Source organism: Mustela nivalis (genome assembly GCF_964662115.1).
Source record: "Mustela nivalis genome assembly, chromosome: 15".
In the NCBI taxonomy this organism is placed as follows: Eukaryota; Metazoa; Chordata; class Mammalia; order Carnivora; family Mustelidae; genus Mustela; species Mustela nivalis.
Window position 1 is genome coordinate 59,765,424 of NC_139034.1, and position 12,732 is coordinate 59,778,155.

The window sequence follows — 12,732 nt, forward strand, 5'->3', positions numbered from 1 at the left end:
ACAGGGAGTAAGGACATGGTGTGGGGGTGGTAGATCCCTCAGCTCAGGGCTGTATAGAAGTTAGTGAGGTCGATATAATTCTTTCTGGTCTCCTATCTTAGTCCTCTCTACAGTTTATTATACTTTTTCATGTTTATGATGTAAGTATCCTTACTGTATTTGTTTAATTTTCTGTCTTTTCCCTAGACTGTTTCAAGGAGGCAAAAGTTGCTGGATAGGGCTACAGAGGCTGGGTCTAAGTGATATAGAATGAGTAGTGCAGATGGGTTTGGTTTTGTCCTCGGACACGCTTTGCATGAATGTTCAAGTACATCATTCGTTTTCTGATTTAGCTTGAAGGAAAGTGACCACAAACCTGAATGTCCTGACGAGTGTGTCTCTTTGTGCTTCAGGGCCTATACCAATAAAAATGAAACTATCGAGGCGAGTGGGGCATGTGTGAAAAGCACGAGATTATTACAATGGTTGGTGGTCCTCCAAAGTTCAAAATGTTTGAGTTTCAGAATATTATTTTCAGTATTTGTTCCATTTGGGAGAGAAAAGGTTAATGTTAAATTTATTTTAGGTTTTCTTCTTGGGATCGATAGTGGAAAAAAAGATTATGAAACCCTGGTGTAGATTATAAAACTCAGAGTCAGGGACTGTACGTGTCGTACACGGCCCGTACCCCCAGCAGCTACCATGCCTGGCACAGAGTATGTACACAGTGAATTCTGGTGCCCATATTCATTCGCTCCCTCCACAAAGTGGGGACGCGTGGCCAAGTGGAGGGACCAGCGCGTCACAGGTGCCGGGGAGTGGGGAACATTTGGGAACTTGGCTCATCCACTGGGAGGCCAGTAGGCTGAGGGGTGGGAGTAGCAGGAGATAAGGCTGGGGAAGGAGGACAGAGCCCATACCTTGAAGGGTCTCACGTTGGCCATGCCTAGGGGCTTTCAGATGAAGGTGGGAGTGGCGAAGATGGGTAGGAGGTACAGGAGAGGGTGCTTGGAGACCAAGCAAGAGGGTTTCGTGACAATGTGGCTGGTAAATAGTGAGGTCGGAACCAGATGTAGTGGAACATTCATTAACTCTTGTGCAGAACTGACAGGACTTGGGGGTAAGGGTATAGAAGGGGGGCGATTCAGAGGAGATGGCCCCAATTTCTGGATTAGAGGACTTGCTTGCTTGCTTGCTGGTCAGGGCAGCCAGCAGGGTGGAGTAAGTGTGGAAGGAGCTGTGTGTGAAGGGGAGGAAGGAATGAATCCAGTTTCGTACTTGAACGGGGAGGAGGGGGGCTCGGCTTGGTGTTCACATAGATGCTTTGTTTCCTGAGCTTGGGTGAGTGACCCGGAACCCGGACTTTAGTTTGGGGTCCCTGTGTCTTTCCAGGGTGCAGTCCTGCGTTGAATTACCAGCTCAGCCTCACTGAGGTCTGTAGGCGGCTCTCTGCTGCCCCTTTGTGGCAGAACGCAGACTCAGCAAGGAGAATGACTGGAAGCAGTCTTTGGTTCATGTCTCAGGAGGTTTAGAGGCCGACTCCTAGTTAAAACTTTACAGAACTTAATGGGGTCATAGTGATGTGTTGAGTGGGTATCTCAAAACACATCAGGGTAGAATTTTAATCATTCTTCCCATTTTTATATGCTTTTTTTTTGTTAATTAATATGTAACAATTTCTAACTAAATGGCTGTAAGAGGATTCTCTAACCTCCCTTTGATACTATTTTATCCACCCACTGTATAGAAACAAATAGCTAATTGATTAGCTAATCCCTACTTCTTTTTATGGAACACTTTTTTTTTTTTTTAAACAGTATATTTGGTAGAACCTTCCTGGAGTTACTGAGTGTGTTCACAGAGAAGGTTAATTCCATGGTAGCTTGTTACAGTCATAACACACGTGACAATTTTTATCTGTTTATGAACATATATCATTTATGTTTACTTTTGAAAGCTACTATTTTAATTGGCATAAGCTTTATGATTTTTAACTAAAATCCTTTTCTAGACAAGCTCCGGAGAAGTATGCCTAATCTAGCTCGGATGCCAAGTACAACCACGGTCACCAGCAACGCCATCTCTCCGGTCACCGTGAGAAATAGTCAGAGTTTTGACTCGAGCTTGCATGGAGCCGGCACCGGGATTTCGAGAATACAGTCTTGTAGTAAGTATGGTGATTTGTGATTTTTTTTTTTTTGTAAGTTTCATTTGTAACACATGTTTTTTTTTTTGAAGACATAGCAGGAAAGTTTTCTCCTTTTATTTTTTAACTTCATACGATTTAGTATTTTCATAAGTGCATATATTAATAAATTAATAATTAGTCAACTATATTTAATCTTCACTATCCAAGGATAGCAGTAGAAGTACTACAGGATGATTCACTTGTTCACTCATTGTCTAAACAAAGATAACCTCTGTTTTCCTCGCAGGTCTGCCTCTTTCTAGCTCTATCTGCTCGATGCCTTTCCTCTGAAGAAAGCACACTTGTTCAGTCTTGCTGTTACTTTGGTCTTGTTGTTCACCAGTCCAGAGCTTTGTTCTACCCAAAATGAAGCTCTGTTTCAGCATGTAGAGTAGTATTTATCTGCTCCCCTTCAGCTCACTACAGTCTGTCATTCATTCTCTGTATGCTTTACCCAGCAGTGAACAGTGCAGTGAGCGTGAAATCTCAGATGCATGTGTTTTTATTTTCTGTGGGCATGTGGTGGTTCAGGTGTCCCCCTCCCATTCCGACTCATGCTGTTTATGTGGGTAGTTGGGATTAAGTCTGAGAATGACCCCTGGCAGGCGGACTGAGGGTCACAGTCCCAATAATGATGTGGCCCAAACACAGGAGGCATGAAGTGTGTTCAGAGTGGGCCGACCAAGGTCATCAGCCAAATGTCTAAATCTGCACCCAGAGTGACTTGAAGCCCTCCTCCCCAAGTCCAGTTTTGGGGTTCAAGTGGTATTTTGCCCCATGGGACCGTTTTTCATTTCAAAATGGGAACATTAACTGAGCTGGAGGAACGGTGCTAACCAGTTTTTATCTGTTGTCTTACTTAGCTCTGCCAGTAACCCTATGAGGTGGTTTCTGACCTGGCTCCCATTTTGCAACTGAAGAGAAAGCAACAGTAAAAGCTGTGCAGCTGAAGGAATAGAGCTAGAAACTGTTCTGATTACCCTGGAGTTTATGCCTTTAACTGCAAGCGTATTCTGACTCCCGTGTGCTGTTCTTTCCCTTTCTTTATGCAGTCTTTGCTGTTTACTTTTATCCTGCAGCGCAAACACCACACACGCTTTGAAAAGGCTCCATTGATGACCTCAATAGATTTCCCCATAAAGTTCCGAAACAGATCTAGGGTGGATTCGATTTTTGGTGCTCCCCTTGTTTGGTGTGTCATATTTCACAGTCTTTGTATTTATGGTCCAGGCTAGCTCATCGGCTCCCTCTGGGCTTGGGCCCTAGCTTAGCTGATTTTCTGTGCCCTGTACCTGGCACCCTGCCTGGTATTTGATGAGTTTGCTGGGAAGGTTTGAATGCATGAGTAAGTGAATGCCCCAGGGCTATCTTAGGCCTTGATCTGTTAATACTGGAATTAACGACTTGTGTCAAGACACCGAAGACAACCTACGGAATTTGCTGAGGGTGGTGGGGTGAAGGGAGAGCTGCCACTTGACTGGGAGGCAGCTGGGGAAGCCGGCCAGATAGAGCACGATGACATTGAACTGAGGTGAGCACACAGCTCTCTAGTTGAGTACAGGAGTCGATAGTATTAGCGTAGAATGGGAAAACAGAGTCGTGACAGTCACAAATGTGGTAATGATTAGGAATTTTTGTTAAGTCCAACTCCGTGTGGGTTAATAGCATGATTTGAGTGCCCGAACAATGTATATGGATGTCCACAACAGAAAGTGGCTAGTTTTGACTGAAGTGCTCAGAAACTAATGGGAATCTGTCAGAAGGACATAGAAAATGCCTTGAAGTGCCCAGACACCGAATCTGTGATGCTGAGGTCACAGAAAAAAATAATTCAAAAAGATTCTAACCAGTAGAGTAAATAATTACAGGTCCATATTTAATGGACAAAATATATAAATGGAGAAGGGGAAATTTTTCTTTATAGAATTCCAATTCATCAGTGTAAAAAAAAAAAATCAATGTTTGAAAATCAAGCAGTATAACAAGAGAAGAAAAACCCTTCAGAGCACTGCTGTGTAAGAGAAGGTCAGTCATACACTTCTGTCAAATCTCAGGATTCTCTTCTCATTTACTTTTATTCTTAAGTGTTCCAAGTGATTATTATGTCTACATTCTGGGTTTATATCTCGACGATCCCTAGTTCTGGGCCTTTTTACTTTCTGGGAAACACAAAGGTAAGATAATAATGTTGAAAAGGCAACGTGATACACTGGATTTGCAGTAAAAAAAAAATCTGAGTCTGGGTCTTAATCATAAGTTCTTGAGGAAGTTATATGTTCTTCTGATTCTTGTTTTCTTACTTGTACAATTGGGATTTTGTCTTAACTCACATTGTTTTTTTCCACTTCTTTTAAAATACTCAAGTAGTTATCTTGAATAGGTATTGGTTTTGTATATAGGAGAATTTATAGGATGCTTTTCCTGAGTAACTTGTGTAATTTCATTTCAAATGATATGGATTGGGGTCACTGAAACTGTAGATAAATTTTAGAATTGCAATTTTCATAATATTCTTCTGACTCACTACCCTGGAACCCCTTTTCATTTTGATCTTTTTCCATGTCTCCCACCAAAGTGTTTGTAGCTTCTTGGTGGAAGTTTTCTGCCTCATAGTTAAATTTATTCCTAGGTATCTGATTTTTAAAATTTTTTTATAGGTAGTGTTCTTTTAAAGTTTAGTTTCTGCTTTGCTGGTATTTAGAAATAGTTTTTTATTTTGATGCTGTATTCAGAGACTTAGCTAATAACTTTATCCTAATGGTTATTGAATTTGGAATATACCTTACCTAATGAGTAGATATGAACACTGAAACCTATTCAAGAACGTTGCCCAGACCCGACACTGAAATAACCCAGCCTTCCGTCATCAGCCGAACAGACTGACATTCAATATAATGTCATATAATGCAGAGTAGTGCAGACAACATGGCTGAATCTCAGAATCATGATGCTGAGTCAAAGAAGCCAGAGAACGTACTGTGTAATTCCATTTCTATGAAGTTCAGAGTAGGAGCAACCGATCTGTGGTGACAGAGTGAGAATAACGGTCACCATTATGGGAACAGTGAGTGGGAGTGGGGGTGAGAGCCTTCTGGGCTGCAAGTAAGGCTCTGTCTTGGTGTGACTGGTGGTTCCACAACGTGTTCACTTTGAAAATCGAGTGCTAGACTTAATATACATGAAGTACATAAATCTTAAGTTTTTTAAAAGCGACTAAGCCAAATTCGCTTTGGTTTTTTAAATCTAGGCTTTTTTTTTTTTTTTTTTTTTTGTCCTGAGCAATGTAGGCTTACCGAGCAATTAAGAAGTATGGAGGCGTCCATATATCCCTGTCTCTCTTCTCCTTCCCTGGATTCCCCTGTGAACCTCTCAAGTTAGTTATGTTGCATTAGTTACTTGGGGCATTTGTTACACCTTGACTAGCCAGTGTATCGAAATACTCATGGTTAAAAACTACCTAATTAAGGAATTGTAGAATTGGTTGGAAAAGAACTTAGAGATTATCTGTCCACTGACAGAGGTTTTATGTGTCATGGAAGCTCGCTGGGATCAAAACTACCCAGAGTCTTGTGAGGACCTTAGTCCGTGTTGAGTTTCGACCGCCATACAGGAGCGTCAGCGTTCCTGTTTATGGACTTCACCTGACAGACGCTTCAGCAAAACTATTTTTTTAAGGAAATAATTTAAGAAACATTAGCTAAAACAAGGGACATTTTTTTTTTTGTCTTTCTCACTTCCTATTTTATGGTTAAGTTCAAAATCCATTAAACTACTTTAGAAAATGTTGGGTGTGTAAGTATATTGATGTAGTTTTTATGCATTCTTACCCGGAGGGCTGTTGTTCTCAAGGTAATAATAGTGCTGGTTGGGTGGTTACTAACTGACAGGCACCACTTAAGGCTTCATGTGGATTAACTCATTTACTCTTTCCACCAACCCTAGGACGTCAGTCAATGCCATGACGAAAATATTTAACCTGTAATAAGCTGTTCGTAACCTACTGATGTCACCTCTGTCTTTCTGTCGTCACAGTATTAATCGTCCCCTCATTTTATTTTCATGAAACCATCCCCAGAGCCACCATCAACATCCTAATGTCTTTCCATCAAGCATGGAAGAAACTGTCCTGTGAGAACTCAGGGCTGGTTCCATTCATTAAAGGGAAGGAAACTGTTGTTAGATGGGGCTTCTAGATAGAGTTCCGTGCTCAGAAATGTTGCTAATAGACAGGACAGGTGACGTGTCAAGAATTAGAATTTTCAGGGCGCCTGGGTGGCTCAGTTGATTAAGCCTCTGCCTTCGGCTCAGTTCATGATCCAGGATCCTGGGATCGAGCCCCACATTGGGCTCTCTGCTCAGCGGGGAGCCTGCTCCTCCCTCTCTATCTGCCTGCCTCTCTGCCTACTTCTGCCTACTTGTGATTCCTCTCTCTGTCAAATGAATTAATTTTAAAAAAATAGAATTTTCTAGTACTCACTACTGGCTGGAACCCACATTTCAATTCTGTGTGTTCCCTTTCAGACTGTACTGGCCTTGAATGGGAGGTACATTTCCTGAGTTGGGTCGCCATGTAAGTTTTCTCTCTCGCCCCTGTCCTTTTCCTTTCTAGTTCCCTCCCCAGGACAGCTCCAGCACAGAATCCACAGCGTGGGGCATTTCCCCGTGTCTGTGCGGCAGCCGCTGAAAGCCACGGCCTACGTGAGCCCCACCGTGCAGGGCGGCGGCAGCAGCACGCCTCTGTCCAACGGCCTCCAGCTGTACTCCAGCTCCGGCATCCCCACACCAAACAAAGCCGCCGCGGTCGGGAGCGTGGGCCGCAGCGCGCTGCCCAGACCTTCACTGGCAATAAACGGGAGCAACCTGCCTCGAAGCAAAATTGCACAGCCTGTTAGAAGGTACGAACCTTTGTCCACTCCACAGCCGCTTTTGCAATTTGAAATTGGAAACCGCAGGAACCATCCTCCCTTTCGGGGTCTCCGGCACGCTGCCGTGCATGACCTGACCTCTGACCCCCTTCCTCTGGAAAGTGCTGGGGCGGGGGGCTGGGGTGTCCCTTCCTCCCTCCTCACTTCACTCCTGATGCACCACCTTCGCTTCAATTCTCCAGGTGCGCTCCGTCTCTGGGGCCTCCGTGTATTTTCCTTCCCCCCAGTAATTTGCAGGGCCTTTCCCTCCTTCAGGACTTCGCTCAGATGACCCCTCTGTCCACAAGGGCAAGTCCAGGGGCGGTTGTAGCTCCTTTTCTCCCCCCTCCTCCTCCCCCTTTTCCCCCATAGCATTGATCACCATCCGAGGGACTACAGATTCTCCTGACTTCCTAGTTTACGGTCTGACTGTCCTCTCTAGAAATGTAAGCTTCATGGGGACGGGGGAGGGGGTGGTCATGAATATAAAACCCCAAGGCTAAGGACTGTGCCTAGCACGGGATAGAATTGTAAATATTTGTCAAAATAGTAATCTTTCATCAAAACAGGCAAATGCGTTAGGCAGGCGTATGCATGCACACGCTGTCCCCGGCCTGGCTGGGGACGGCGCCTTGGTGATCCGGAGCTGGGCCTTTGTTAGCTTATGCTGGTAAGGTCAGTGTGGTCCAGCTGGAACTTTCCTTCTTTAAAATTTCGGATTAGTTGCAAGGCACATATCAGACAAGCTCATGGTCACGATGTGCCCTTCTTGAACTGGAGATCTTGAAGTGTTTTAGGTCAATGACAATTGCATGTCAGGGATAGTTTTGGAAGAGGCGACCGTGGAGGCAGTAACCGCAGTAATCGCTCCGGACCAGGAACGAGGCTGTGGACCCAGGGGTGGGGGTGGGTAGGGGGGTGGATGGGTCACAGTGACGGTATGAAAAGGGCTGTTGCATGAGCAAGCAGTTTTCCCTTCTTTCTGTGGTAATATGTATGATTATTTTCCGATTAGAATAGGTGCTCAGATAAAAAAAAAAAATTCAGAAACTATTAAAAGTAAACAAAAGTGAATGAACGCCTAATCCCATTACTCACATAGAAAGCATTTTTTATTTGCGTGTTTAATAAATTCTGGCTTATTCTCCCCCTGTAAATGCACATGGTGTTATGTTCATGGCAGACTAGAATCCCATTATTTGATGGGTGTAGGTTACTGTGACTCTCCATTGGTCCTTGAATAGGTCTCCAAGCTAAGCTCGTCTCATGGTGGTCCCTGCCAGGCTGTAGGAGAGGACGTCCTCTCAGATTTAGGCCAACGCTGGGTATTCTTCTTTGCCAGTAAGCTAGGCACATCTTTATTTGTAAGGCTGCAGATTACTTCGTGTGAATTTGCTGTTTACATCCAAGGAAGTACCCATTTGTCTTTAGACTAGTTTCTCTTTCTGGTTTGAAAATACCCTTTGCCCCCGAAGGATATGTTGCAGTTCGCACGTAACAGCACCCACGGCAGTGCATGCGCTGAGAACGGCGTTTCCAGCTGCCGAGCACGTGGCGAGGGTCCCGTGCACGGCTCCCGGCACGCTCTGGAACAGGCCGGTCACGGCTGGCCAAGCGCGGGGACTCCTGGGAGTGTACTCACGGGCCGCTTTCCATCCCCGCAGTTTCCTTCAGCCTCCAAAGCCTCTGTCTTCGCTCAGCGCTCTGCGGGACGGGAGCTGGAGAGACGGCTGCTACTGATGCAGTTCGACGGGCCCCCGCAGCACGGGCAAGGAGTGGAAATGAGGGTCGAGGTACCTAGCTGGCTAGGTAACCGTGAACGTCGGGATAGTCTCTCCCTTTTGCATTTAACATATTGACTGCATTGTTTTTCAGCGGACCAAGCGCCAGAGACTAATGATTGCACTTAAATATTTGCCTGAGAGAATACCGCACCGGTCTGGGAGCCGTGGTCGTGGTATCGTGACACTTAGATCTAGGGGGTTTTTGTAGAACTGCTACGTACCTGAACACTTTTCGAGGGGATTGAGATGTGTCGATAATACTTTCTTTGTCCTGAGTTTGTTAAAGTAACTTGTTCAGTTTACTTACGTGTTCTAAACATCTTCCCATTACATGTTCGGTATTTTAATACATTGCATATTTACAACTAGGTTCTATAATTTATGCTTCGAAGTTTACTTTTTTATAGTTTACAGGAATTTTATTTTTTGTGCCTATTTCTTTTTACACCTATGTGAACCACTATGGAACAACTTAAATTTTGTGCCATAAAAATATTTTTGTGGTAAGGTACTATTTTTTTAGCTCTAGGGATAGATCAGCAAAACTCCACCATACAATTTGAAAGACCTAATTTTATGTTGAATGAGCACAACCTGAGCTGAAGCATCGCAAGGAAGTAGCCAGTTAGCGGCTCTTGTCGTTTTCTTTGTTAATTTATTGTCATACATGGGTTTCCGATTTATAAAGGCATCAGGGGCTCATTGCACTTAATACCTGCAGTGTTTGCTACTGTGCCACAATTGATTTTCACTACTTTATTACAGAGGATGAGAAACTGTAATGTTTTATTAACAATGCTTCTGGAAATGGATGCATTTTAAAGCAAATAAATCTTTTTGATAGACCTTTTACAAAACCCATTTGCACTAATGAATGCTTTCTTATGGTATATGACTTAATATTTGTTACTGTGTACACTGCTCTTTTGGAATGTTCAGAAATAAAGACTATTTCAGCAATACCAGGTCACGCATGGCTGTGCAGCATGAGCAGTAAAAACACCATCTCTGTGTTTCACTGTCGTTGTGAGAGCAGGTATTGCCGCTTCGTTCTTAGGCGGACCAGCTATAGCTGACACTCACGTTTAGGAAAACTGTTTCTCTAGAATACCCCTGGTAAGAATGGGTTTTGGTTTTGCAGTGAGGTGTCGGTTCCTTTTAGAATGGCGGTCAAGTCAGGTAGCCTCTTGCCCAGAAATACTTGCGGATGAACACCAGCCGTGATGAACATTTCGTGGGGGTTCGATTTGAAGTATCGCCGATATCAGCAAACTATTATTCTCTGTGACGTCTGATGCATGTTATAGGAAAACTTTTTTCACCTGAAGGTACTATGGAAAGGTTAGGCAAAGGTTTTAATGTTAAATATTAAAATAGAAACTTACATATAATCCCATCTAGAACGGCTTTAGATAACTCGCTGAGGAAATGAAATGTGAGCTAGAGGAGCTGTGAGATACTGAAGAGGAAGGAGTATTTTTTGAGCACTTCTTTAGTGAGAGCTGTCCTAGAGATTTCATGTCCATTTGTCTATCCCAAACCACCTGCTTCTCTCCCCACTTACAAAATAAACACACTGAGTCCAAGGTAGCATGTTAACCTTATACAGACGTTTCGCTAGTCGTAAAGCTGACTTAGGAATCCAGGTTTAGTGGATCTCAGAAATCTGTTTTCCCCACTGCTGTGCTCTCTTCCTATGAGCACATGTAGTTAGTACATTTTTTTAAAAAATGGATTTCTATTCTGCTAAGGAAATTAAAGGACTAAATTTCAATTTAAATTACTTCTATCCAAAAAAGTCTGTTCAGCTCTTGGGATGAAAAAGAGCTCCGTGCTTTGGATCTCACATTCCAGGTGAGAGACACAGTAAACGATCAAGTGAGTGAATCTCAGTGTAGATCCCTACTGCTCCGGAAGGGAACAAAAGGTGCTCAAAGTAAGGGGGGGGGGGGTCGTTAAAGCAAGAGAAAACTCGAGACCGGGAGAGCTCACACTGTTAAATGTCACCTGCCTAGATCTCATTAAGGACTTGACCCTTGCAGATTTGGGAGGTGGAGAGTTAGTCCTAAAGTTACTTCACAGACTCTTCCCCTGGAGTTCTCCAGAACACCAGCAGCCTCTTGTATCAGCATCTCTTGGGAACTTACTAGAAATGGAGATTTCCCACCCCCGAGGCTTACTGGAACTGCTCTCTCGATCTGAAGACATTCCTCCAGAACCACCCCTGCAAGAGCTTAGGAGGGGGCAGGCCCGGCAGCTGGAGGAGGAGCAGAAAGGCCGGCGCGGCTGCGCAGACGGGCCAGCAGGACAGGAGCGGAGAGGTCAGGGCGCTGTGGGCTGCGGTGCGGAGTTTCACGGCACTCTGCAAGGGGAGCTTGCATCAGAGCTCATGGTTTCACTTAGGTTTAAATAGATCACCCTGGCATGGCATTTGGGGAAGAATAGACTAGAAGATGGCAAATGTAGATTGAACTGTTTCAGTAATCCAGGCAAGAGAGGCGGAATTGAACCAGAAGGATCGCAACAGGGGTAGTTGAAGTGGCCAGCTTCGGGGTATATGTGAAAAGTGGAGCCATCAGGATTTCTTAATGGATTGGATCTACTCTGTTCACAAGTGGAAACAAGCCCTTCGGGCGGGCAAGGAGAAGGACGAAGTTCCAGGGGTGGAGACAGGGAGGGCTGGGACTGTGGCCGAGGTCAGCGAAGCGAGTCTGGATGGAGAGGAGGTCTAAGGAGTGGGAGCTGGGCACGTGGGCCTTCTAGCTGACGTGAGTTCCTGGCTCCCGTGGCTTGGCCTCAGGCAGAGAAAGACCTCAGAGCTTCGTATATGGAGGGGAATCAGAGATGGTGTCGGGTTAATGGATTTGAGCAGAGCTTAATCTGTACTAGTTGTCACCAGTAACCAGTTACCACAAAGCTTGGTGGCCTCACACAAGCTCTCACAGTTGCTGTGGGGCTGGGAGTCTGGCCACAGCCCAGCCGAGTCCCTAGGCATAGGGTCGTGCCCCAGACTGGCCTGGGAAAAGAATCCGCTTCCACGCTCACTCACAGGGCTGTGGACAGGATTCATCTTGCGTGTGCCGCTGAGCAGAGGCCACCCTCTGTTTCTTCTTCAGGGCCCTGTCCTGGGGCAGCTCCCAGCACTGTGGCTGGCTTCATCAGGATGCCTAAGTGAGAAGTTACAGGAGAGTGAAGCAGAAATGCGGAAGGCAGGCTCTCCCCGCTTCATCTTGGAAGCGCTTTCCCATCACTTGGCCATATTCTGTTCGTGGGAAGCAAGTCACTAGGTCCAGTCCCCCTTCAGGGTGATGGGTTTTTATTATTTTGCTTCCCACCTGTATTTTTATTATTCGTGTGGTGATCTAGTTGTCCTAATAACACTGAAAACTTCACCCTTACCCCAGTTTTAAACTGTCTGTTCTTGTAGAATCTCAGAACCATACTTTTTTTAAACACTGTAGCCTTATAGTAAGTTTTGCCAAACAGCAAAGCCATCTTTTTTTTTTCTTTTTGTTAAGGTTTTTATTTATTTGTTTGACAGAGAGAGGTCACAAGCAGGCAGGGAGGCAGGCAGAGAGAGAGGAAGGGAAACAGGCTCCCTGCTGAGCAGAGAGCCCGATGCGGGGCTCAATGCCAGGACCCCGGGATCACGACCCGAGCCGCAGGCAGAGGCTCAACCCACTGAGCCACCCAGGTGCCCCACAGCAAAGCCATCTTGCTCTCATGTTTTCCCTTAGGAGGGTCTTGGTTATTCCTGTCCCTTTAGCTTGTTCAAAAATACACATGGCCTTGCAGTCAGTGACATTTCAGAAAAACATCCTGTTGGAATTTTGATTGGAATTGCATAGAACTTAATCAGTTTGGGGGAAATGGATTT

General features: G+C 44.9%; 1 protein-coding gene across 2 annotated transcripts in view; it reads left to right on the forward strand.

Moving 5' to 3' along the window:
* SLAIN1 (SLAIN motif family member 1) overlaps positions 1-9,817 on the forward strand; it is a 58,708-nt gene extending 48,891 nt beyond the window's left edge. For both annotated transcript variants that reach the window (XM_082701624.1, XM_082701625.1), the window contains 3 exons: positions 1,991-2,146; positions 6,777-7,062; positions 8,736-9,817. In XM_082701624.1, the coding sequence (XP_082557750.1) occupies positions 1,991-2,146; positions 6,777-7,062; positions 8,736-8,811 (518 nt within the window). In that variant the 3' untranslated portion in view covers positions 8,812-9,817. The remainder of the gene's footprint in view (positions 1-1,990; positions 2,147-6,776; positions 7,063-8,735) is intronic.
* The last annotated feature ends 2,915 nt before the right edge of the window (positions 9,818-12,732 follow it).